At 39.0% G+C, this 27,020-nt stretch overlaps 2 protein-coding genes across 2 annotated transcripts in view; both read right to left on the bottom strand.

The window, feature by feature from the left end:
* cdk5rap3 (CDK5 regulatory subunit associated protein 3) overlaps nucleotides 1-27,020 on the bottom strand; it is a 312,712-nt gene that overhangs the window by 50,326 nt on the left and 235,366 nt on the right. The gene's annotated exons all lie outside the window — the stretch shown is intronic.
* tbkbp1 (TBK1 binding protein 1) overlaps nucleotides 21,587-27,020 on the bottom strand; it is a 70,966-nt gene continuing 65,532 nt past the window's right edge. Inside the window, exons 9-10 of the mRNA XM_033984848.2 lie at nucleotides 25,357-26,120; nucleotides 21,587-24,432 (exon numbers count right to left, since the gene is read on the bottom strand). Coding sequence (XP_033840739.1) covers nucleotides 24,304-24,432; nucleotides 25,357-26,120 — 893 coding nt within the window. The 3' untranslated portion in view covers nucleotides 21,587-24,303. The remainder of the gene's footprint in view (nucleotides 24,433-25,356; nucleotides 26,121-27,020) is intronic.

Here is a 27,020-nt window from a genome sequence, read left to right on the forward strand (position 1 = left end):
GAAAAACATTTATTGCCCTGTTAAAACTAATTGACTGACACTACTATTTTAAACATATAATAAAACTACTATTTCTACTAACGATAACTGTTAAAACAAATACTGAACAATATTAGGTCTTAAACATATTTTTAGCTAAAGCTACTGCCCTGAATGGAAAACCGTGTTACTTTTCAGACAGACATGTACCCTGACTTGCCTTTGTCAGCTGTCACTCTGGAAAACTGTGCTCCTAAAGAATTATTATGAGCCATAAATCCTGCTGGACCCATGTCAGGTCTCACCATTAGACAGGATTTCCATGTGTGCGAGTCACCTAACCACACAAACAAAGAAACCATAGAGTTTATTTAATAATTCATATGTGACTATAGGCTCAGAGTACCACTCTTTGCATCTGCTACTCAGGTCTAAAGCGATCTTTTTACCAGACTGACAAATGAAAAATGATGGTATTATCCTGACTTATATTAAGTTACACTGTTGACCACTGTGGGAATGTAAGCGTTGCATGAGCTCACACTTTTACTCAGACAGCAGTGAATGATGCCAGAGAACTTGACTTGTTTAAAGCAATACTGGACTGTGCAATGATACACAGCAGTGAGACTTGTTCTTCAACTGGGCAGTACAAAATAGAACACTGTTTAATGCACGAGGAACTGATTGACCGGTCTCCATGGCAATGTTATTACTTTGCCAGGAATGTTCAGTGTGGCATTAACTTTACTGTCTTGCATGTATTCAATTACAGGTGTTTTTATTGCTCAAAAGTGCTGTGGGGAAAAAAAGCATTCTTACTGTCAGCGGACTGCCACCTCTCCGGGGAGCTGACCTGTAACTTGGCCTAATCGCATCGCCTGCTTGTCTCCATGGAGATAGATCATTCTAATGTCATACTGTGAAACATTCCAGGCAAAGAAAAGAAAAAAAAACCAAAAACATTTCTATCAATAGTTTAACTCACTAAAGTAAAGTAAGTTAAGTAGATTTTTATAAACATAGAAACTATTGATATATATATTGTTTATAATCAAATAAATCTAATAAAAATACAATAAATGGACAAAACAATGTATTTTTGGTCTAAATCTAGTGACTATATTCAAGAACTGTAATGCATTACTCCTGTATTATCTTATATTTCAAATGCAGTTATTCTATATAAAGACTAATACACTAAAACAGGAACCTTTACACAATTGACTGTCCAGCACTTGGGGTCACTTTGGCCTAAGTGTCCTTGTTTATTCGTCTCAAAGTTATCCCGACCACGCGGTGATCTCATTAACTCAAACTGGGCTCCGTGAAAAGCACTTCCCTGGAAGGTGCTGCCGATATTTACTTTTGAAGGAAATCTGATCTGAGAGCTGTATTAAAATAATCTAACGGACTACAAGCGAGCTGCTGCGGGCTTTGATATTACAATCACTGTAATAAGCCGGGATTGATTGAATGATTGGCAGTTGGACACATGTGACCTGAGCCTGGCTTTAGCCCTGTGCAGTGGACACAGGGGACTGAGGTGCCCTGGAAACTACACCAGCCTTTTGTGTGTGTGTGTGTTTGTGTGTGTCTATGAGTACACTGCAAAAATGCATATTACAATACAATATCTACGTTCCAGTTTAGTAGTTGTGGTTTTGTAGTAAGTAGACCTGCCACGATAAATTTTGAAGCACGAAATATTGTTGCAAAGAAATATTGCGATAAAAACAATAATATAGAAGCTACTTTATGCCACTCATTAAAATTTAAATAATGCAAGGTAATTCCAGTAAAGCATTAATTTTCATTAAAAGACATGAGCACCAAATACATAGCAGAATGTACCACTAATTAGCCATTAAAGGGACTTATTTACCCCTCTACAAGACAAATCTATTCGTATTACAATAAAAATACTCAAAATCTCCCCATTTTTGTAAAGAAAAAGTACTCACGATAAATACTGAGGTCCAAAATATATTGCTCCAGGTTGCATATTTTGCATGATAAGCTGATATAGTAATTATCAGGACAGGCCTAGTAGTAAATAGTCAGATTTTTTTTGTTTGTTGCTCTAAATATTTTTGACACGTTTAAAGCTTGTAGTTGTTTTTATTGCTATAACATGTTTAAATTAAGCCTACCAACATTTGTGTTTTTTATATTTAAAACTAAAACATAAAATATCACACTTTTGAATAAATTTTGAATTATTATAGGGGTCGAAGGAAGTTGCAATGCTGCAGATTTTGGGAATGGCTGCGTTAAAGAATTCAACTAAACAAATACATTTTAAACTTCAAACCAATTTCAAAAATCTAAATGTTAAATTACTCTGTATATTCACATTCAACATACTCAATATTACATTTCTTTAAAAAAACAAACCTCTTTTTCGTGGTCTGCTATATGACTTGTCACTATGTTCGTCTGTCTTGCATTAAATAAATTAATAAAATTCTTATTCCTTTTTTCGCAGTCTAAGGGTCCATTTCAGTTGTACAGTCTCTCACTCCTGGGTGCTTGCTGCCACGTGTGTGTGGTATGTGTAACGTGAGTGTATTTGTGTATACACGGCTTGAATGGCAGTAGATAGAGAGGGGCAAAGTGAAGGTTGGTGGGATCTAAGGCCCTACCAGTCCCCTGCCATCTCTATCAATCATTAGAAATCATTTATTTTTAGTGGGATGTGGCCTCTCGCCCTACTCGCTGCCCTTTTGCACCCCCCAGTCCCCGGTGGCCCGCAGCCCCTCACTAATGAGTGTCAATCTGCCGTGCTGTGGCACTTTTACTGCAGACACCTCCCCTGACAAACGCAGGGCTTCAGTCAACATGAATCACACAAATAGACGCCGGCTAAACTGACAGTCGAGCCAAGTCCCCTTCCCTCCAGAGCCTGTTTAAAAAGTTTTCCTGGTCCAAACCACAGAGTTACTGTACCTCCTGTTGTTTTAGGAGATGCTGATGACAGACAAAGCCACAAATACATACAGTTTGAAGTTCTTTGTCAACACGCAAGAGCCTGAACTCCACAGTGTTGAAGAGATCTACTAAAACTTCTAGATACAACAAAAAGTCAGACTCAGAAATGAACTAATAAAAAAAAAAAAAGACATGCTGAGATTGTATGGGACAAGTATACGCCCAAAGAGATACTTTAAATAAAACCATCAAAAGTAAACAAATGAGCTGTGGAAGGGCCTAATATGTGTGCCAATACCGGCAAATACACTTATGCCACTATGGTATATATTTTTGAATTTGAATCCACTGGAGACTAACATTAGGCTAAAATTCTGATGTTGTGTGATCATGACACAATCCGGTCCAGAGCTATATTTTTAAGAATTTAATGTAATTTCAGTGGGAATGCACAGCCTTCAGGGGCTTATCAACTTCAAGCAATCAAGTAGGGCTTGTTATTATTTCTATGATGGAACAATAAAAACACACAATTTTGTGAGTACTTTTCACTGCCTTTCTGAGAGGGAGCGAGAAAGTGAGTATTTCTGACCTCACGTGGATGTTGAATGTTTTCGCCCTAAAGCCGTGGGCGTCCTATCTCTAATTCATAATGATTTAAAAATCAATGCATAGTATGCAGTGACATCACAGTCATGTTTGTGGTACTGTTGCTTTGAATTAATCTGTTCAATCGGCTTTGGGGTCAGAGAGGGGTCAGGCCAGAATGCAGCTCCTCTCTTCCGGTTATCAACTGTCTACACAGCACCAGTATTTTAATTACCGGTTTGACCCCTGACCACTGTCTTAACACATAACATATTAGGCTTTGTTCACACATACACACACACATTAAAACTGAGTCTTAACTGGTACTAAACCAGGACTATAACAGGACCAAACCTGATCTACATCAGAACTAAACCAGGATCAAACGAGGACCAAGCCATGACAAGTGTGAACACCAACATGTAGTGTCATACATGTTAACACTGTACCTCTGTGTCTTTACATTTACAGGACTGGTGTTTTCTAGTAACCACTGGGACGTCAGCGATCTATTCTGGAGGGTGGATGCAACAGCCGGCCAGCAACAGCAGCAGAGCCAGGGGAAGGAATGCTGCGCGTCCCGGCCCGAGCGATCGCTGATGTCGGGGGAGGAAGCGGAGAGGTGGCTATACTGTTTCAGAGAGGAGAGAGAGAAAGATAGACAGGGCTGATGAAAGAGAGAAGATGGAGTAGGAGTTAGGAGAGGTGGCCCCGGTGGTGTAGGAGCCATGGGGGGTGGAGGAGGGCGCTGAAGGCATTTGGTTTGGTGCCAGTGGAGCCAGCTTTTTGGCATGCCACATTCCTGGAGATCAACACCGCGGTATTTCCTTTCAGCCCCCAGCACACGTCCGCCACACAGCAGACTCTGACACTGCTAGCACTGATTTCTGACACAAAACATGTGTAAATAATAGCATAGTGTTTCTGAACATTTTGCATAATTATGGGCGATATATAGGAAGCGAAGGTAACAACACTTATCTCACATAAGTTATTTGTTATACACTGTGGATGCACATTTATGATGAAATTGACAGGAAAGATCTGAGGTGACATTTTAAAGAAGAACATTGTATGCTTCAAGTATCTCATGTCAAATCTGTTTTTTGTTATTTTGTTTTTTGAATGCCCTGGGACAAAGGACAAAACTCAAACTGCCCCAATATGGATTTTTGACCACGAGTGTCACTTCCTTGAACAATTCAGGCAGATGTATAAATCCACTATAATAAATATAATATACTTGTGCCAACAATTTTTTTTTTAAGATCCTCTATGTAACTTTTCTGGTGGCAAAGCAACAGCAACAGCAGTTTCATAGCAGAAGCCACTAGAAAATATTAAATATCCCTAATTCAATTCATTTTTATTTTATTTATGTAGCACATTTAAATACACCTTAAGCTGCCCAAAGTGCAGAACAAATACAGAGATAATACAACACATAAGCAAATAACAGTAAAACAATAAAACACCAAGATATCCTGTCAATCTAGAATTAAATAAGAGGAAGAAGAGGTAGGTTTTCAGTCATAAGCAAATCATTGGAGGGTATTTGACATACTTGATACTATAACACTCATCCTGTTTATTTATAAAACTGGCGCATTAGCTCAGTATGGGAAGTATGGAATTAACTTAGAACATAACCCCAAAGCTGAGCGAGGAGGCCATTTTGAACGCTATTAAAACAATAACCATTTTATATTCAAATTTAGTTGCACTGACACAAAATCTTTAGTTCAGATAATTTACTAAGAAGTGATTATCTTTCTTGAGTTAAATAAACCCCCATGTGTTTCCCCTGGCCGTGTAGCGCCCTGTCAGCTGAGGTTAACCTGACGCTATGGCCCCATCCCCAGGCATTGAACCAGCCCTCTCTCTCATCAGCAGCATTAGGACTGGGTGCGTGATGGCTGCTGACCGCTGGCACTGCTCTGCTCCGGTAATATGTGTAATATGGTCTGAGCTGGTGTGGACTCCAATAATAAAAAATAAAACAGGTCCCTGGCTCAGTTCCTGCCTTCAGCGGCCCTCACTCTGCCCCTGTCACAGAGTAATGGAGGGGGCAAAAGTGGCACGTTGGGTAATTGGTTTTGGGCGTCATCAAGGACACTCTGTTAAAATGCCCCCTGCCTCTGAGTCACAACTAATAGGGGATGTGTCGGAAACTATGAGCAAACTTTTAGCGTGTATACAAATTAATAGTAGCATGGAGTTCTAATGACCTCTGTTTTGAAGAGCATTTCACTGGTATCAATTGCTAATATGTAAAGCCCATAGTAAATCAAGAAGCCCCTCTCTAAATTAATTAGATAAATACACATTTTTTTCCTCCTTAAGAACTGTGGTGGGTCTAGATAAGGTTTTTTCTCTTCCTACTTTTTGTAGTGCAAACTGTTATTGTTTCTTAGCAGATATTGCATGTGGTTTTACTATACATCATATTTAAATCTAGCAAATTAGGTAGAATCTAAGCAATCACATTTGTACTTAACTAGTGAACTCTGTGCCATTCAAATATGGCGGCAGTAGAACTAGTTTTCCCTCTTACACTGTACTTTCCTATGAAATATCCAAAAGGTACATTCAGAAATATTGAACGTAATTATCCCTATTTGTGACTTCACCCAGCAAACAACTGCATTTTAATAATATTCATTTTAGCTCCCCCCCCATCTGCATTAAATATTATGGGCCTATATAATGTTGCAGTGTCATCTGAAACTAAGTAATATAGTTAAGTTACCTTTCTCCCCATTCCTCTGTCAAGCATTGGCAGGCGGGTAGCAGGTGCACCACAGGGGGGACCAGCTCCAGGAAGTGACCTCTGCTTCTCAATGAAAACAGCAGAGTTTAGGATCTGTGCAAATATGAAGTGACAAAGGCCAGTCTCTGAGTGGGGACAGGCAGGGTACAGCCTCCGGGTCAATCAGCCAGGATCAAAAGCCAGAACTAGGTCAGGGGGGAGGCATGGTGCAAATATGGAGTCAATGCTTATATTGTTAAAAGGACAATAACTACATCTCAGTTTTAATTAGGTGTTGTTTGGTATGGTCAGAAAGTATTAGTTCAATTAGAGCAGTGTTTCCTAAACTGTGGCGGGCTGCTTCTGATGATACGAGACAAATCTATCAATGTTTTTGTCCTAATTGGTTATCATCACTGTTCCCTCTAAGCGGCGCGCGTGCGCAATTGCGCACTGCTGACACGGTCTCCGCGCACAGAAAATCTGTGCTGCGCACAAAAAATTCGAACCGGAGTTGAAAATAAAATAAACACACAACAATTCATTCTGCGCTATTTTTCAATGTGAGTCAGTGAGTGTGACCGGGGACGAGCTGCTCCAGACAATTACGTGATTCACATACGTATTTGTGCAGCTTATCTACGTCATTGACAGGCTCCTCATGCGCCGCTAGCAGAGGTTTAGCCGATGTGGCCGATGTGTGGAGTGAAGACTCGCTAATGATGCTAATGATGCTAATGATGCTAAATTCTGTTTAGCCCCTTAATGTTCCGACGGCCCGCCCTCGGGCGCACTGTTACGCACTATTTTGTGGCAGTTTTGCGTTTTAAACATGACAAAACGGACAAAACAAAGGAAGTACGGGACCGAGGACACTGTGGATGTTTGTACAAGTTAAACTAGAGGCATCTCGGACCCGGAGCTGTTCGTGGAACCGAGTGAAGATCTCATGATGGACTCAGGAGCAGAGGACCTTATGTGCTGATGGACTGGATGCTGTTCCTGATCGGTAAGCGTGATTTATTCTGCTATTGACTTAATTGGGGGTCAAATGTGTATCATGTGTAATCATTAGCATTAGCTAATGCCAATCTGCGCCCCCCGACCACTACCAATCATCACACACACACACACACTGTCGCAGAATGACTGTCACACTGTACAATAATGTACAGTTTGTTCTTAGTTTCCAGTGTGTGTTTACATTTTGAAGTGTGTGTGTGTGTGTGTGTTTGTGTTTGTTCACCGTTTGCAATGTGTGGTTTGTAAATATATATTTATTTTGACCCATACCACTTGTTTTGACTATATTTTATATTGTGTTTTGATATGATATATAAATGTACAGTAATAGAGCAGCTGTGCAGATACAGATTCCTCTCAGTGTGTATTGGTCATTGATACTGTCACTAGTTTATGAGTTGTAAAAATCAAATGATGGTGTCATATACTGAAAAAGAGTTACCGGACTGTCTCCCAGACACAGTAGGACAATCTCACTCAGTCACAGCAAAAGCTTCACACAATGGCTTATACTCATAATACAAGTCAGAGCTTTATCATAAAAATGTTAATTGTGTTTTCAACATTGGAGTTTACAGTTGTCTTGGTTTAGTTGGAAGCTCATGTTTTGCCATAGTTAAAATTAAATATTTATACTTCCAATATATTAACATACTACACAAGTTATGAGCAAGATTTTTGTCATTTTCATTGTATAAGTGGACTAAAGCACTTAATTAAAAGTCTTATAACAGAAATGTAAATGCGGTAAATTGATTCTTTTAATAAACCATTTAACTTGGATGGATGCGATGCAGCATGACCACAGTGCACACGTCTGATGTCACTCACAGTGGTCCATGGGAGCGCTCAGGGAATTTGTGTGTTTGCTCAGACTCGTGAAAAATTAGAAGCAACATTGGTTATCATTATTCATTTCTTGGTTTAGGCTAATTTTAGACCATGTTTAGCTGTAATTTAGTCCTGATAAATTCCAGGTTTAGATTTGGAGGTACTTAGAAAACCAAATATTATCTTGGTGGTACTTGATGTAGAAAGTTTGAGATTTGAGTAGAGAACATGTACAGTATTGGATCTTAATGTGGATCCATTTTAAGCAAAAACTAACTAATTTGATTATTTTAAAATTGCATTATTTTTATCCTTCATGTTACAAGTGACTGCTAGAGCCTTCAGTTGTAATGAGATTTTATTTTGATTTTGCTGGATGGAGGCTAACTAACGTTATACAAGTACCAAATCTGTCATCTGAAATGTGAAATAATTCTTGTTGTATAATGAGGTAGATAAGCTTATACATCTGTGATCATGGTGAGATGAACACCAGCAGTCTGACCAGTCCCTCCCTTTGGCCTCTGTTTGTCATGGACTGGACTGGACCACCATTTAATTAATTAAAATTAGCATGTGTCCCCTTGGCATTGACTTGTTACGTCAGAAGAAATCATCTTTTGTACTCCGCCCCTGGGGTTCCTGGTCTTAACGAGGCATAGGATCCTAATTAGACAATAGAATAAGATGGCAGTTGGGTGTAAGATGCGAGAAGAGGGAGAGGGGGTCTGTGCAAGGGGCACAGAGGGTCCTGCTGGGATGAACCTTTCCGGAGGCTAACAGGGTATTTATATTTGGACCACCTAAACTAGAGAGTGGGGTGTACAGTCTTTTCTTCCTGGTGTCTTTGTTTGTATCTGCTCCCACACAGATGTCACTTTGAAACAGGAAAGACGACATGAGCACGATATGATGATAGGAAAATTGAAAACTACCTGTTAATCTACATTAGACTATTGATTAACTAATATTACTTACTAGGTTGTAAGAAAAATAAATGTAATACTCTTTTCTGACTCCTCTATTACAAATTAACTGACATGCAACCAGCTTCAAACAAGGAGTATAAAAGTGTTACTGTCAAAACCTAATTTACTATGCATTCTACAGTGTGAATGTAATAGATTTCCAAAATAAGTAATATTATATAAGAGTAAAAACATGAAAAACAAATAGAGGTGTTTGTACTGCTTCACCATGTATGTGTATGTGTGTTCACACTTGTCCTTATTTGGTCCTGATTTGATTAAATTGAATTCCTAATGTAGACTTGACTTGGTCCGGTTCTAGTCCTGGTTTAGTTCCAGTGAAGTTGTATTAATGTGGTACAAGGATGTGTCAAGGATGGTAACTATTCCACATAGCTCCATAGTACAATGCACATTGGCTTTTTTCAGTGTAGCTTAAAATAACTTCATATAGTGTGGATAAATTCATTTCCATTCTTTTATGTTTACGATTTGAAATTAGCATTTTTAATCATCCAGTTATTAGGCATTCCTACTTAAGAATCCACCTGGGCCATGCTGGTTGTTGGTTTGGTGTCACTTTCTGGTCTTCTCCATGGCTGAGGTCAGAGTGGACAGATGTTTGTGTTTGGATGAAGAGGGAACAGGCGATGATAGGGGACAGGACGTGGGATGTGAGCAGGAGCTGAAAGACAAGTGTCAGTGAGAAGGTAAGACAGGGATGGACACTGTAATAGACTGGAGATTTAAGGCTTCCTGAAAGTAGAAACAGAGTCCAGATACAGCTGATACTTGGGAAACAATGCAAGGTGATGTATGCTTAAACATATAACAAGAGTGTATATTTGAACTAGGTTGCATGGTGGCAGAGTGGCTAGTGCTATTAGCATCGATCACCAAGGCCCATCCATTTATGTGACTTAACAAACTTGCCATATTAATCTTATAGCTAAAAGTCAATTAAACAAACATCAGTCACGTCTTCAAGGTTTGAATAATGGCATCACGTTATGAAGCTATAGCCTCTGTGCACAACAGCACCCACAATCTCACGGTTAATGTCACTACTTCCTGCTCAATTGTATCTCTATTGGGTTTTTGCGGAGTCACACTGAAATGAATAAATATTTAAAGATCAGGCATTTGAGAGGAAGTTGTAAGTGGATGTTATTGACAACATGTTAAAAACTAGACAAATAAAATACTGGTAAATACTTCCCCTATGTCGCAATGCTAATGCTAATTTTGAGGCATAAGAAATATTAAAACAGCACCACAAACTGGAATATTCTAGATAAAAAATCATGATTGATGATGATTGGAATTTGTTTATTTTATGTTTTCTAATTTTAATACTAATAATATTAATAAGCAAGTGTTAGCTTTGAGACACAGTGAGCTGTGCTGCTGTGCAAAGAACCTGTTGGGAAAAATAATTCAACTTTTGTTTATTTATGCTGCCAGAGAAGATGTCCAGCTTTGCGCTAGTTTTTGTTTCATGTGTATAGACCAAGAAAAACATGGCTATATAACCTAATTTTGACCTGTCCTAAAATAATGTGATGTCACATAAACACAGTCCTACTCTTCACTGTTCCAGCACATCAGCCCTGTGTCCATCCAAAGACATGCTCCTGCTGGATGAATCGGCACTCCATTGCCTGCAGTGAAAGAGAGTGAATGTTTATCAGTCAATATTTGTTATTTCCAGTCCTACAAAAAGCTGGCAACCACATAAGGGTCAACTGGCATCATAAGGCCCAAAGTAAGCTCCAGATAAGGATCCAGTCACTAACAGAAAGATGATGAGAAATATGAATGAATATCCATCTTTCTAAAACTTTGGTGGAGATTTGACGAGATAATCTTTCTAGTGCAACCATAGCCTCACTATTTATCTGGGAAAGAACAAAGTTTACATCGTGTGAATCCTTGTTGCTTAGCTCTGTGCAATTGAGATCCAGTTGCTTTAGATCGTTAGTTGACCAGGTTTTAATGAACAGGTCCAAACATGTGGTTTGGAGAAGATATATATACTATATTTTATGTAAATTACACTGATTAAAAGTCTGTCCTCTTGAAAAGCCATGTTTATGTTTTTTAATCAAAACTGAGATCAAACAAGTAAAAGAAAAAACCCAAAGCCTTATGGTTGCTGGATTCACTTAATAATATTAGATGTTGAAAAAGTAGTTGGTGCACAATCCATGTATGTTTAGCTCTTAAAAATAAAGTAATTCACATGAATACATTGAAAGCAACAAGAAGTAGCCTGTGTGCATATTCGGCAATGCTGTAAGGAGCTCCTAAAGCCAGTGGTCTGGTGTCTGTCAGCTGGCAACCGTTCTCAATATAAGCTCTCTAATTGCTCAGAAAATTACACTTAACAATGATCGCACTTGACACGCGCTGACATTACGGTGACAACATGATGCCCCGTGCGCCCAGCCTTCCCGCGGATAGCCACGGTCCCAACACCCTCCTCGGCGTGCTGTGCCAGACCCCATTGACCAGAGCGTTGCCCCCGGTGACCGCAGTGTGCCCTCTGTTTGTTGAAGCTGTCCAAAGCAGAGATGTCACAAAGTTCAACCCGCTCCGGCATGGTTTTCTGCCACCCCCCATCTGTCAGCCAAACCGTTTGAACCATGATGCCCGCTTGTGTATCCGTGAGCTCAATAGGTGCATACAGGCATGTGAGTTCATCTATGTTTGTAAATATGGATGTCTTCTTTGCATGTTGGGGGTGGATGACTACATGACAAAGAAATGTGATAGGCCACAAAAATTATTAATTGATACAGTACATTTAGGCTCACCTGTGTTCTCAAAGTTTATGCTTTCTTCAACGACATATGAAAAGTTCCTGCCCAGGTATAAATTGCATTGAACCTGCCTACCTCTTAACAAAATCTTAGACCTGCACTGCCAGTAGCCAGTGATTCAAATTATTCAAATGATGCAGATTTCCAGGTTGGTGAGTAACACTTTCACTCAAACAAGTCGCACAAACAGATATTCACCTTGCCCTGCTCACTTTGATGTAAATGAGACTAAACTGCACTTTCTTTGTGGTTGCACTTCAGATTAAGCGGGAATCCCATTCGTTTCAGTGGAGATTTTCAGAAAAGTTTTGCAGTTAAAATATTTATAAAGGACATTTGTTTAAAATATTCAGTGTACCAACAAGTCAACAATGCACCGATTCTCTGGGAGGTTTTAAAATGGCTTTGTAGTCCCTATAGAACTTACCTGCTGTCAAGATCAGCAGCTGCATGTGAAATTAACTTCCAGCAACTTCCAGAATAAGTTGAATGTGAAGGTTCTTTTCTCAATGGAGACAAGCAGGTGACTCCTCCAAACCAAATATTTTTAAGCAATAAAAATGTCTGAATAAATGAAAGAAAAATAAGTTTATATGTAGCTGACATTCCAAACATGAGACTAACAGATGAGGGAACTTCCATAAAGCACCTTCAAACTTATGAGGATGTCCTGTCACCATGTTATATATAATATCACAATATATTATGATTTTTATTTTTTTTATTCAATCTTTAGATATACATTTTAATTTTGAACCACTAATGGTTTTGGATTCACTTTCTGGTTTCAGTCATTTCAACTTTTATTAGTATCACTAATAAAACATCAATTAAATAACAGCAACTGAAGCAAAGTTTCTCAACACATACTATATTATTATATACTATAACATGTGAATATGAGTATAGGGCCTGTCTGAGCGCTCCCTGTGTTCACCCACCCGCCTATGGGCACAAACATGTCACCTCTTTGTCTCGTCAGTGTTAATGTGAGCATGACCAACCAGGCAGTGACACAACCTATAGCCCCGCCCAATCTCACCTCCCATCATGTGTAGGCTTCCTCTTTGTCTCTGCACCACCAGCCTGTAAAGCAGATACCTCCGCTGTTGGGCATCACCTCTGGCACATTGGGCGGGCTGTCCGTCATGGGGCAGGGGCTATGATGTTTCATCACCCATAGAAATGCCTGGTGGGCGGAGCGAGGTGGCACAATCAGTGGTGATGTTGGAAATAACAAAGTAATGCACAAGGGCTGAAATCATGGCTTACCATGAGAATGTCAACACAAGGAATTCAGCTATTGCTTTAACATGCGCTATAAAGACATATGATTAGGACACTTAGTAAATACACAGAGGGTATATGTGAAGGTTACTGTTTAACTTTAGTAAGTACATTTTGTATTTGTTTGGCATATTGTATTGCCATATATATTTTTAATTTTGAAAGTAAGATAGGAAACAGGAAAATCAGTACACAGAAAATGGAACGTAGGACAGATTTTGATAAGGAAAAAGAGAAGGTGTGCACATGGAAAACCAAACACAAAGCAGAAAAGGAGTAACTAAAATCAGCCATTTCTGACCATTGTAAAAGAGAAAGCCACATTATGGACTGGGACGGAGCAGACATCATTGGGACAGAGGACAACAAACGCTGGATTAAGGAGGCAAAAAAAATACAGCAACATGCCAATGGCACGGGACGAGGGGGCCTTTTTACTCTCACACACCTGCAATACTGTCCTGAAGAAGTCAGACTGCAGATGGCGCTATCGTTCTGCCTCCCCCGGTAAGAAGGTAGCTGCAAAATCTGTTTAAACCAGATGACCGAACACGTCACAACAACATCACGTGACCACTCTGAGGAAGACCACCAGTGAGCAGTCGAAACTGTCAGGTAACAAACTAAACTTTGGCCTGAAAAAATAATCTGTTAAAATACCCAGAAATCTTAGATGGTAGTCTTGGTAGTCGTTATACTAATACATTTTTTAAATTGAAATGTATGTTTGGATTTTTGGGTCCCTACTTTTGCCCTATTTTATCCTATACTGTAAAATTACAATACAAAAATACATGCATTATATTGCGTTAGGTGCATCTTTGATGTAAAAACAAATATATAAATTCATACACACTTGTTAGCTAATTAGCTCCAGCTACTCAAACTAACAAAAGGAAATACTAATATTATAGGGTCATTTTGGGTGAGAAGTCAGGCAAAATTATACAAACCTCCATTTAGACCTTTATGACTGGTTCAGATTAAGACAGTCCATGTCAGACCTTTATCAGCATAACCTTTCAGTTAAATACTGTAGACAGGTTTCATATGTGATAAGTGTCGCTTCTTATTCAATGAGGCAGATGCATTCTGGGTGAAACTGCACTGGATATTGTGACTTGTGATGGTAATTCTTTTTGAACCCTTATATTATAATGTCTCAAAGAGATATCACTGAATCCTGAGCAGTTGCATGAGGAACACATAATTCACAACCTCTTCAACAGTGGCTATATTCACATGCCAGAATCTGATTTACTCAATTTTTCACAGTTTATGCATCTCCTTGACTAACCTGATGTTGGGATTTTTCAAAGTCTTGTACATGCGTGGATCACGTGTTGAGTGGTTTATAACACAAGTTCAACAAGCTTAAAGTTCAATATAAGCCACTATTGTCTGTTTGTAAGCTGAGCTTCAACCACATCAGTATCTGTGGGAGGAACCACGCGGCAGGTATTTGTCTTTCTGATTTGGGTTTTCTCAGGTTTACTCAGTGGAAGCCCCTGAGTCAGAGCTGAGAAGTGTTATAAACTACTTAACACCTGACCCATGCATAATGCATGTATTAGTCCAGTATGTGACAGGTTTCCTATGATTAATAATACACTCAATCATTATTTTTGTGTCCTAAGTTTTAAGGATCTTGCATATAAAGGGATAACCTGTAATAAGACATACACGTTTCTCTTGTTACAAAATCACCATTTATCACTTGATTTCATAGACTTTCTGTCAAAATGAATGTGAAGAATTACAATGGCAATGTTGATTTGTGAAAACTTTAACCCAAAACCATAATGTACAGGTCTCAACATCAACATGAGGTTAGTCAAGGAGATGCATAAACGGTGTATCATTAAAAATATTAAAAATTGACCAAAAAAAAAAGAGGAAATGTAATAAATATAGAACTGCATGTGAAAAAAAAGCTAAATTAAAGGGACATTACTGAGACCGAGGTTTGTCCTATAGAACAAAAATAGATGAAAATAAATTAAATTATAGAAGAAATGATTTTAAGATATTTTGTGAGAGGCTGTGCTGTCATTCTCTCTCTCCGTGATATGTCTGAGTGAGGGCCTGGTTTGGGGGATGTGTGATCTGTTGTGACAGTGGGACCGGAGCTGGCGGGCGGTCACCATGCGGCACCATATTGCCAGGCTCCCCGGGGACCAGGGATCAGCGTGCCATCCTTGCCAAGAAGTGCTAATAGGCGCAACACGTCTTGCTTTCACACATTAAGCAAGCGAAGGGTGACATATCAAAGCTGTGATACTGCCGCCTGTAAGGGGAGAAAAGGCTGCTGCTTTGCCATGTGGCTCAGGCTAATGACAAAAGTCCTCCAGCCTGGTATTATGGCCAAGCATCACTTAGGTTGATCTGTTTACACACAGACAGGCCATCTCCCTCTTTTGTGACAGAGACTAGAGACCAATACACTGCCACTCTCCCCAGACGCTTCCATATTGTAGCTGACAAAAAGTTCCAAGTGTTGAGGCGAGATCAACACTTTTTGAGGAAAATGTTAGCACCCGATGCGGCTGAGGTCAAGTGGGTTGCTCCAGGCAGCGACACCTTGGTGGGTGTGTTACCGGGACCACAGCTTGGGTGCAGTCTGTCTGAACTGTGGGTTTGGCTGCTGAGCTCCTCTACACTCTCGCACTTGTTACTTCCACTTTAAGGCGCCATATGCTTGATTTGGCAGGTTCTCAAACACCTGCCTCCATCCATTTCCCTCACATGTGACATGGGCAAATGAAAAGGTGCGTAAAAACTAGAGAGATGTGTGTGTCTTCACCTCCGCCATGCAGGTTGTAGTTTAGCTCATGTTTGTTGAATGACTTCTTTATTAGGCTATTGATTGCAAAATAGCTGTTACAATTTTGAACAACTAAATGGGCCTAAGAACCACATTTCCACAGAGCTGCTGTCAGGTATTTACAAAATTATGTTTATTTTTTTTCTTAAAACAAGTCAATGAAGGAACACTTCTGAACAATTTAGCAAGCAGAGGGCAATAGCAATACAGCTTTAATTGGCTTTAAAGTAGGGCTGGGTGATATGACAAAAACAACATCTCAAATATTATCCTCATATTGATTATTCTGACTTACTTTATCTTGTCTTGCTAAAAAAGACTGCCACTTAATATAAAAATAGTCAAATTTCTTGAAGTCTTTAACTTCAAAAAATTTCAAGACTTTGAAGTCTGGACTATATGTTTTTACGGACGGAGGATTGTGTGTATCCTTTATTTGAAATGACTGAAACTCAATCTTGATTATACTTTGATTAATTATTTGATTTATTTTGTACTCGTATAACATATAAAAATAAAAAGGACATTGTATACAAAAAGCAGGTGCAGGAAGAGGCAAAAAACCCAAAAGGGTTTATAATGAAGTCTCTACATTATGAATACATAAAATGTAACATTTTAGCCATGCATTAGTAAAAAAAAAAATACCTTCATGCACCTAAAAAATTGAATTAAATTCAAACATGGATTGAAATTCAAAGAGTCATTCAACAATTGAATGTTTATAGAACATTACCATGAAAAATCACAGCCTCTGTATCATGGGCAAAACTGAGCTCGTGATGTGACACAATTTGGTACATGTAAATGGAGAGTATTGTATCTATGAAACTGAATTAGTTTTGAAGTAAAATGTGAAATGTTCTTTGCACAGCCTTACATTAAAGTTAGTCTAATGTGAATGTTTTAAGTTGATGGGGTCTTATCTAGACAAAATCCATCCAGACTCAGGGATATTCCACAATCTAGGGAACATGCTATTATTAAGGATTAATAACTATTCCACCATTGATAACAAAAAGAGTGTGTTGATGCAATAAATAAGAACATTTGCTGTAAGATCTATGGTTCATGGTCTCATTTGGGTCTTACAATATTTTTTATTCTGTAACAAAATTAATTCAGTTTTTGGCTCTCCTTTAGAAACTGAATGTGAATAGTCTGAGAGATTGAAAGAGTTTGTACAGAAAGTTTCAGATACGCGTCCATCTCTTTTCAAAATTCCCCCTTTGAATTCATTGGTACAATGTGTGGTAAGTCTGAAGAACAATGACTACCATATCTTGATCAAATATTAAAGTGAATAGTGCACTGGCAGGAAAGCCTAGCTCCTCTGATAGCTTCATCTTATTCCTGTCCAACACTCATAATAAATAATGTGCCATAGATGAGAACATGCTTACTTAAATGACTACAGAGACAGTGCATAAAGCTAAATGTTTTATTCGTATACCACCCATAAGATAGTGTGGCGCTAATGTGAAATCAGACAATTATACATGGAAACTGGTTGAATTATTAATACATAGATGGCTCACCTCTGCATCAACTCTGGTGTTTATGGAAGGATGACCTCAGAAGGAACTGTGTCAAGCTTCACCACCAACCCTGCGACACAAGCTAAAAATATAATCATTCATAAGATAATTTTTGCACAGTTTTTAAAGTTGACTGACTGTGACCTTCCTTATCATTGAGTGTCTACATGCAAGCAGACATGGTTAGATTCCTTTGCTGTAAAATGCACAAAAAGTAAACATAATAATATAAGGCCTATACCAAAGATGTGCCTCTGACAAAAAAAAACAGCCTTTTTAAATGGCATTTTATATTACAGTTTTGTATTGCTGTAGAGTTAGAACAGCACCAATTCTATATGTTATGCCTATAGGTTTAACATCCTTCCATAGGGAAAGTGTAACATTTTGGGTGGCCAGGCAAGATTATTGTAAAACACACAATTCAACCTAAAGTAGTAGCCAACAACAGGGGTGCTTAAACTGTGAGGTGTCTCTGAGTGCCATGAAAAGGCCAGTTTTCACAGAGGGCCACATACTGAGACAGAGGCTACTGTGCAGGACATCAGTGAACCATTTGGGTGATGCATTTTACACAGCGCCTCCATACCTTTATCAAGGCTTGGACATGCATTTTAGGGGATGTCCAAGCATGTCCAAGCCTAAAATGCAATTGCCTATTTTGGGCCAATTCCACAGGAGGGACAGAAAAATAGAAAAATACTGACGTACGCAGTCTCTCGTGGTCTCTGCTAGGTCACCCGTCTCCCGTTGACCCGGTGCCTCTGTCGCCTTCAGTCCCCGGGGCCTCGCTCTGCTGTGGCGCACTGCTGTGGCGCTGTGCTGTGAGCTCTCTGCGGCCTCCTGCTGCATCAATATGGGTGGGTTTCAGGGGTCACCGGTTCAAACACAGTTCAACAGCCCAATATCACAGAGTCACTTCATCACATAGAAAAAAGAAACAGTAGATATGCCTCACTGATCATGGCGTTTTCACTTCTTTGTCCATTTTAAGGTGCACTGTGTAACTTTGGATAACAACTGCCCATTTCCAAAGAAACAAGCAAGTGAAGCCACAACGCCAAGTTACAGTTCAGATCTGTGGAGAGGCCACTTCGTTGACAATTAGAACGCATGCCATTAAGGTATTTGTGAGCAATAAAAATACCTGTAATTTACTTAACGTAAGCTAGATACGGTTTATGGCATAGTGTGGAACATCCAGCGGAAAGCTGTAGCATCTCCATAGAGACAAGTAGGTGGCGGTAACTCTACCTGAAAAGCTGCATGGTGCAACTTTAACCTTTATTGACAGTTCATTTATGGGTTGTCCGCATTTCGGGCTGTCTCCTTCACACACTTTGGGACAAGCCATCAGTCGAATGTGCGTTAATTGGCAAAGGTCGACTTGATTTAAGAGACACAAAGACATGAAACATATATTCAACATGGTTTATATTTGCAAAAATATATATTACCTTTGTCTTTGCAGTGATGAATTAAAACCAAACTTGAGGCAGGCATAGAGACATAAATAGCCTTAAAAATGTGGTTTAAATAACAGGAAGTAGGTTAAACGTATCTCTGCGGTTTTGTGGTTTATGTGGCCATCTAGTGGACTTTAGCAATAACTCCTGTGTGGAGATTGAAAGGACGGAAATAAGGATTTTTCCTTACATTTTACTTTTTAAATCAAACCACTGAAGCAATTTGTAATATATTGAGCCTACTTTCTAGACCTGCCATTACCTATAACCTACTGTCCCAAAACACAGCACAAACTATCCCACATTGAAATACTTTCTTGATGTTTTATTTTATTTACGTTTTATTTCATAAATCTTTTTAATAAAGCAGTTTTAGAGAACCAATTATAGGAAAGGATGTGCCTTCTAGGAAATATGTGTAAAAATGTTGTTTTTGATGACATGAAAAGTGTTTCTTCACTCGTTGACAATGCGTGTGTGGTTTTTCTAGTGTATGCTCTGTGGTGTGAGGGCCCGGATGGGAGGTGTGCCTTTCTTGAGGTTCAGAAGTTTGGGGTTAGAGACACATAGATCAAACTTAAGAAATAAAAGTGTAAAATAATGTCGCGGAGATGAATGATAAGAGACAAAAATAATGAGGAGGCCAAAGTAACCGGTCCAGCCCTTTTCATTTTACTCTGCACTGTGCTCTGGACATTACAGAGGATGGAGGCTCAGTCCAGGTTCAGAAGTTTACTCTTTTCTACTTACTTTCAAAAATACAAATGGCACAAACTGCTGTGAGTATGAGGGGTCCAACATGTGTCTTCTGGAAAAGAATAATACACATAATAAAAGTCAATTAGTAACAATGTAATAGTTATTAAAAACCTTGATAATGAAGCAAAAGGATTGATCTAAAAGTATGATTTTCATCACAGTTGTATAAAGATTGACTCATAAAGAAAATATATTGCAGAATCCATTACAAAATATAGTCTATTAACAAAACACTGATTAGCAAAAAATAACAATTTTGTCTGGGCCCAAAATAATGAGTTTTACCTCAGAGAAAGTGGCACAGCTCTGAGGGCACACTGTGGAATATAGCGATGAAGAAGAATTCATTTCTACAAACCTTTTACATGTGATATTTGAAACGTCTATGCAGTGTGCAACAGATGGAATATATCTTATATCTATAAGACAAGAGAAAGATTAACATTTATTTGGCAACTATAATGACCAATACCATTGCAGTTACATTTATTAATTTTGGGTAGGCTTGGCTCTAGACATAGTGGCAATAAGGTCTCCATGAAGAAATGGAAGACCCTCCATTAGAAGGTTACACAATGCACCTTTAAAATAATAATAATAAAAAAAAAACCTATAGTTTTTAATTGGTTTGAAATTCTGTTTTCTTCTTAATATGCATTAAAACTACAAAAGTCTACTTAGTTTCAATGACACTTCAGAATGCAATTTCCAATATCTTTATTCAAATATTTACAGACAAATGGGGAACATCTTTTTACATTTCTTTTGTAAATGACATTTTAAAAGTGTGTACAGATGTGGAGACTGGACAGTGTGCACTTTACCCTGAACTACACAAAATTCCTGGATGACGTACAAAGAGTTTTCTGTTGAAGGTAGCCTTTTTACTCCTGAGGATAGTGGGGAAGTGACTCAGGTTTGGACTTTTTGGTTAATTTCATTTTCAATTTCATCTCAAAGCTGCGAGAGAGGTGTAAGTTGGATTTTTGAATGTGGGGATCTCCTGAGTAACAGAATACACAAAAACGAATTTACAAGATGATATTTTGTTTTAAATAAGTTGGGCACAAAAACAGCCATCTTTTCTGTTTGTGTGCATGTATTTGCAGTGGAACACAGATCAGCAGAAGCATCGGGTGTGGTCACTCGGGTGACAGAAGCTAAAAACATCCCTCTGCATTAACCACAGTGCAGCGACTTCCCATATTCACTTCAAACATGTGCACATTCAGAATACAGGAAATTCTGTTACACTTGTGTACGGTTGAAAGCAAAAGTGCATTTCACACGGTGTAACTGTATAATATATGGGCAGATTCAGTACACAGAGAAACACACTTTAAGCAGTGTATTTGTATAATTATTTGATATTCCAATTAATGTGGCTACAAAAGGGGCCACTCGAGAGTTTTTATTTGTTGGTTTTTGAAACAATCATGTGTAGATGTTTTAAATTTGCACTGGCCAAGATGAGGAGGGATTTCATTGATGATCACAGTGGGAAAAAGCCAAAATATCCCCCCTTTTTATTAACTGTATTTTATTCACTTACATTTAAAATTATACTTTTTCATGACACAGTATTTTGTTTTTTTTTGTTTTTTTTTTACTATTTAGTTCTACACATAATACAAATATATAGCAAATATATAATATAATTAAATAGGTTGTTAAAGTACGATAAGTTCAGATTCTTGAGAGATTCTTGCAGCATCCACTGCACTGTCTCTTTTAAAATGTTGACTTAAAAGTCCATGTTTTAAAAGCCAATAAAAATAATAAAATATTTTTGTTGTTTTTTTTTTAAATGAATGAGTACTGTGATCAAAAAGTCTGCTTTGAATGGCAAGATGTCACTCACTTTTTTCAGTCAAGATGCAATGTAAAAGAAACTGGCCTATCAGCAGAGCACGCACTACTGCTAAAACATTGGGGTTATATGCGTTTGGGATTTATATATTAATTTACAGTCACTCCAATTTGAAGTTGGATAAGATACATTTAGCATTAGCCGCACACACTTGCAAACATCTGTACACAGCTTATATTATACAAGAAATCACAAAAATACATAAAGTACCGTGAGTCAGTAAAAACCTCTTTGACTTCTTTTAGTGGATCGCCATAAACCCGGTCAGTGGTTCATAATGTGATGTGTTCGTGTGCCCTGGGACCTCCCCTTTACTATAGAAACATTTAAACTGAAAGCCTGAGTGTCGCTGACATCACTGTTACTGTTCAAAAAGAGGTCCTACGAGAATCTGTGGTTAAAAAAGAACCTGTGTATGAAACTGTAAGTAAATGATAGAAGTATTTTGCTTATACCCTGCAGAATTAACATTGCAAACAGTACAACCAACCTGGCATAGCATTATGACCACTCACCAGTTATCAAGTTAAAGATGTACTATGTATCTTTTTCCATGGATATGCCATTGCTTTGTCTGGAGTATCCATATTCTTAGGTCATTTCAAATTGTTAACTGCTATAGCAACCGTGCAAATTTTTCATCGCTCTGAAATCCATGGATAAAAAAACAGTTGAAGTTACCGGTCAGCTCTATGGGGATGTGACACTGCTTTTCAGGGTATTTAGAGCAATAAAAAGAGCCAAGGCAAAGCAATAACATCTCCATGGACTCAAGCAGGTGGTGGACCTAACTAAAGTTACACAGTGCACCATTAATATTCTATCACGAAGCAAGAAAACAGATTTCTGTGGGAGTGAAAGTGGTTCAGGGGTGTGTGTGCGTGTGAGATCGCCTTATAACCAGTTGTTTGGTGGTTCAATCCAAGCCTCAAACAGTCCATAATGTCTTTGTGTCCTTGGGCAAGATTGGTGATTTGAGAAGCCATTGGAGCAGATTAGCAGCCACGTAGGCCAGGGCAGCTGTGGTTTCAATATGAAAATGAGAGATGGATGAATTAGAAAATGCAAAATGCGTCACTTCTTCATGAGTTGGGCAGATGGTCATAATTTTAAGCCTGGAGTGAACTGTGTAAACAAACTAAGTAGTTGTGGGTCGGCTTTTTCCTTTTCTTTTTTGGTGGGCGGTCTGGGCAGGCTTGACATCAAACTATTCAAAGGGCAAATGTTTAGGAAGACCAAGCGAAATCCCAGTTCTGTAGTCCTTGTACAGTCCCTCAGTGTGCCGTGGTACTTCAGGTCTCTTCTATACAAGCGTCTCTGGTGTGAAACGTGTGCGTCATCACTTGCAAAAATATATCTTCATATTTTTTGCCTCCAAAAATTACAGATAAACAATATAAATCAATATGTTACAAGAAGGACCGAAAACATTGTATAGGCTATGCTAACGTAAAGTGCTAATATACTTTTCAACAGGCCGCAAGCATAAAGGTATATCTGGCTAAAAAGGTCCTCCTACTTTTAAAGATTAGCCCTTTCCCGTAGGGCTGCTCAAACTGGCATTCACTTTCACAATACTTGTTGCTGCTGCTGTTGACTAGAGGAATGTTAAACTGTTACAAACTTTTCCCATAGATAAATAAGAGAATTGGCAACTTTTTTCAATTGAATAATTTAAAAGGGACTGCATATCTTAATATTAGAATAATCTCAAATATATGCAATAAACTACATAATAACAGTCTTGTATATAAATGTTGTTGCCTTTCAAAAAACATACTTGAGAATTACTTTTTATAATGTCATGGGAGATTGAAACAATACTAAAATTTGGTGTTGATAGAGGATGTAATCTCCAAAAAACATATAATCCGTTAAGAATGTTTTTTGCCTGTTACACAATTAGAACACGCAAACCTGAAAGCCAGTTCACTGTCCTTGGCACTTACTGCACAATGTAAGTGAAACATAGAAAACTGTAGCTGCGTTAAAGCTAAGTCGTGACACTTCTGCTCTCCCTGATCTTTTAAATAATACTGTCATTTCATTTCCATTCCTAAATTTTCATACATTGTAAAAAAAATCCACAAATATTTGATAAAATACTGGAAGATTATCAGAGCATTTATGCAAAATACAAAATGCATCACTGATAAAAATTGTACATACTACTTATAAAACAGCCAATACACTCATTATTCTATTGCCATCATAGTCTGTTAAACTTTAGACGATGTAATATGTATTGTACTAAAAAACACAATATGAGTCACTTATAGCCATTGTATATTTTCACATTTTGGCATCCATAACTCCCAGTATTTTATCATATTTTGTAGATGTTTTTTACATTGTACAGAGTCCCTTAACTTTTTTAAAAATACAAATCTTTGCTAAAAACACTTTGAAGCAGTAAGACTATACCTGAAACCGCCTGTAACCACGCAACAACACTCAAAACAGCTGCGTCGACCATAGCAAACGTGCAAAGCATCCTCCAGAACAAATTTAAGTCCAATTTTCTCAAGCAAATAGAAACATCCCCATACCATATCTTCTCCTTAAAAACCACTGTTGATCTCTGTGGTCCTGTAGGCCTTTTCCCATGACCTGCCCGTGTCTCTTATATAATGTGTAGGACAGGTGTGCGTGTGTGTTGCCATGGCGATCAGATCTTGCTGTTTTCCAGGTGGGAGTCGATGTGCTTGATGAGCGCGTCGTCTGGGTAACCCACGGGGAAGATCAGCTGACACAGGGGGCAGCTCCGCATGTCGCTCTCCTCCGTTTCCATCCACAACTAAAAACCCAGACACAACAAAAGTACAGTAAGTAAATACACTAAACGTAACACACACACAGCACAGTCGTAGTGATGGTACTATTACTCATTCAGTGGGCGGCTGCAGTGAGAGTTCCCACTTCACACATTTACGACACTTTGCGATAAATATACCTGATTAATTCAAGACATAACTTCTGGTCATTCGAGGATGGTAAGACGGAAAACGCTGGTTCTTAATAAAAACTTCTAAAATGCTGATTTTGGACTTTAGTCTTAGAGTTTTTTTAAGAACCTACACGTATTAAAGCTAGCTATGACGGTAGATTTTCATTTTGACTACTAACACATTTGTTATGACTAGCTGCAGGGTGACCAACTCAAATTAAAAGTAAAAGTAAAAGTAAACATTTTGCGCAAAGGCTCCTAAAGACTGTTACAGGAGTTTCAGTTTTAACCCCCATAACAAACAAATACACACAGAGGGATTGGCAAAAGTAAAGTTAGTTCGGGTTCCTAAAGGAGTGTAGATACTATACAAGGAATACTTATGTTATCCTGTTTTCTACGCAAATCTCACCTTTTATATAATTCATGAATAAGTTAACTGTGCAGGAAAACCAGAAGAGGGACTTTAAAGATGCAATATGTAACTTTTGTATTGGATTTGTGTCACCTGTTTGTTTCCATGGAGATCTTATTGTTTTGTTCAAATTTCGCCCAAATCTACATTGAAAAACATGCATTCTTACTGTGAGTTGGTCTGTCACTTTGATTGTCTCCATGGAAACAAAAATACTATGGAATATTTGAGTCAAAACAAAAACGCATGAGTGAACCCTCCTACATGAAAAGTTACACAGTGTACGTTTAAATAGTCCAAAGTGTTAGCTAGTAGACCTATGTGTGCAGTGCAGTTCTAAGGTCGTTATCCACACTCACATTGATGGAGGGCCATGACTGAGCGTGCTCCGCAGACATGTACCCCTGCGGGTGACAGCTGAGGGTGTTGGGCCTCTGGGGGATGGGGAAGGCGGTGCAGGAAGCCGGACCCCTCATGGAGCCAGGGCCCACGGTGGGACTGAGCACGCCCAGAGTACGTGGCGGGCTGATGGGCTGAGTCCACTCCTCCTCATCCTCAGATGACTGCGGGGGCTGAGGGGCGGGCGTGGAGGGGGGCTGGGGCTCAAAGTGCAAGTGGGCCACCTCCGAGAGCGGGAAGGGCATCTCTCTGGAGTGACGCAGCGAGCTCTCCCCCAGCGGCCCGTCTGACAGAGGGCTTTGGATGGGCGACGTGGGGCTCCGCAGCTGATGTCCGCTGTGGGAGGAGCTTAAAGACGCCTGTTTGGGGTAGCTCTCGATGTACGGGCGCGGCTTGGGCAGAGTGGACACGGGGTCTAGAGAGAACCTCGGGGGGCAGTGGTATGCCGAGGGATCTGTCACCTCTGAGTAGCTGCGTCGCCCCTGGAAACTGGCCCGGAGGTGTTGGGAGGCGGGACGACAGGAGTAGGAGGCGGGGCCGTGGTCACTGACGTCCAGCAGGGGGGAGCGGCGGTGCATATCCGGGGACAGGCGCTGCAGGACAGGGGAGCGTCTCTGTTGCAAAGGGGAGTGGGGGGGCAAAGGGGCGGGGGAGTGCCTCTGTGAGATGGGGGAGTGTCGCTGGGAAACCGGAGAGTGGCGCTGGATGGGAGAGTGGCGCTGGACTGAGGAACAAAAGACAAAAGTTTGTTCAGTATTTTCTTTTTTTTTTTTTTTTTTATGTTTATGCAATACAAAAGCAAAGACTTAAAGGAACAGCATGTAAATTGCGCTTACTATTTAGTTCCTTAACCTGCAGATAGAAGACACATGTTTTTCTCATTCTCAGTATATGGACAGCATAACATAAATATTTCTCTACCACCCTTACGTTTTAAATTCAGAGGTCTCTGTTACACCTAAAAAAACACAGACTCCTACCAGGCTTACAAAATAGAAACCATTTCCTATTTTTGAGGTCATTTTTAGGTTTCTGGGTGGACAGATTTGAGCATTTTCACATCATGCATGCAACATTACCGTCATAACATCTGACTATTGTGTACCCTGCTTCATGCCAAACAAACCACAATTGCAAAGAGTTGTGCTTTATATGCTTATAAATATGCTTGCAGACTTAGATTGAAAAAGTATAATGTTACAGAATCTGCTCTATTTAGAATGGGTTGTATAGTGCTGCAACAATTCATCTGAAAACAATAAAAATAATAATAATGTTTGACGATTTTAATAATTGTTTTTTGTCATAAACCATTTGTAACACTTTCCATTAGTATTTTTTATCACAAAGACAGCACCAACACAATGAGAATATACATTTTTAAAGTGAAAATTAATTAATTAGAAAATATTCTCTACCCTTTAGGAAAAAAAAAGAAAAAGAAAATCACTGGTGTAATCGCAGTTGCAGCCCTAGTTGTTTCAGTTAATATTATACCTCCTGAGTGAGTTAGGACATCTTCACTCTCTTTAATTTTCTCAGTTTGTGCAGTGACAGAAGCTCAAACTGCATACTCAGTGCTGCAAACCAAACCTGTGTTTCTGTCGTACTGTTTCCTCTGGAA

This window comes from Periophthalmus magnuspinnatus, chromosome 19 (assembly GCF_009829125.3).
Source record: "Periophthalmus magnuspinnatus isolate fPerMag1 chromosome 19, fPerMag1.2.pri, whole genome shotgun sequence".
Classification (NCBI taxonomy): domain Eukaryota; kingdom Metazoa; phylum Chordata; class Actinopteri; order Gobiiformes; family Gobiidae; genus Periophthalmus; species Periophthalmus magnuspinnatus.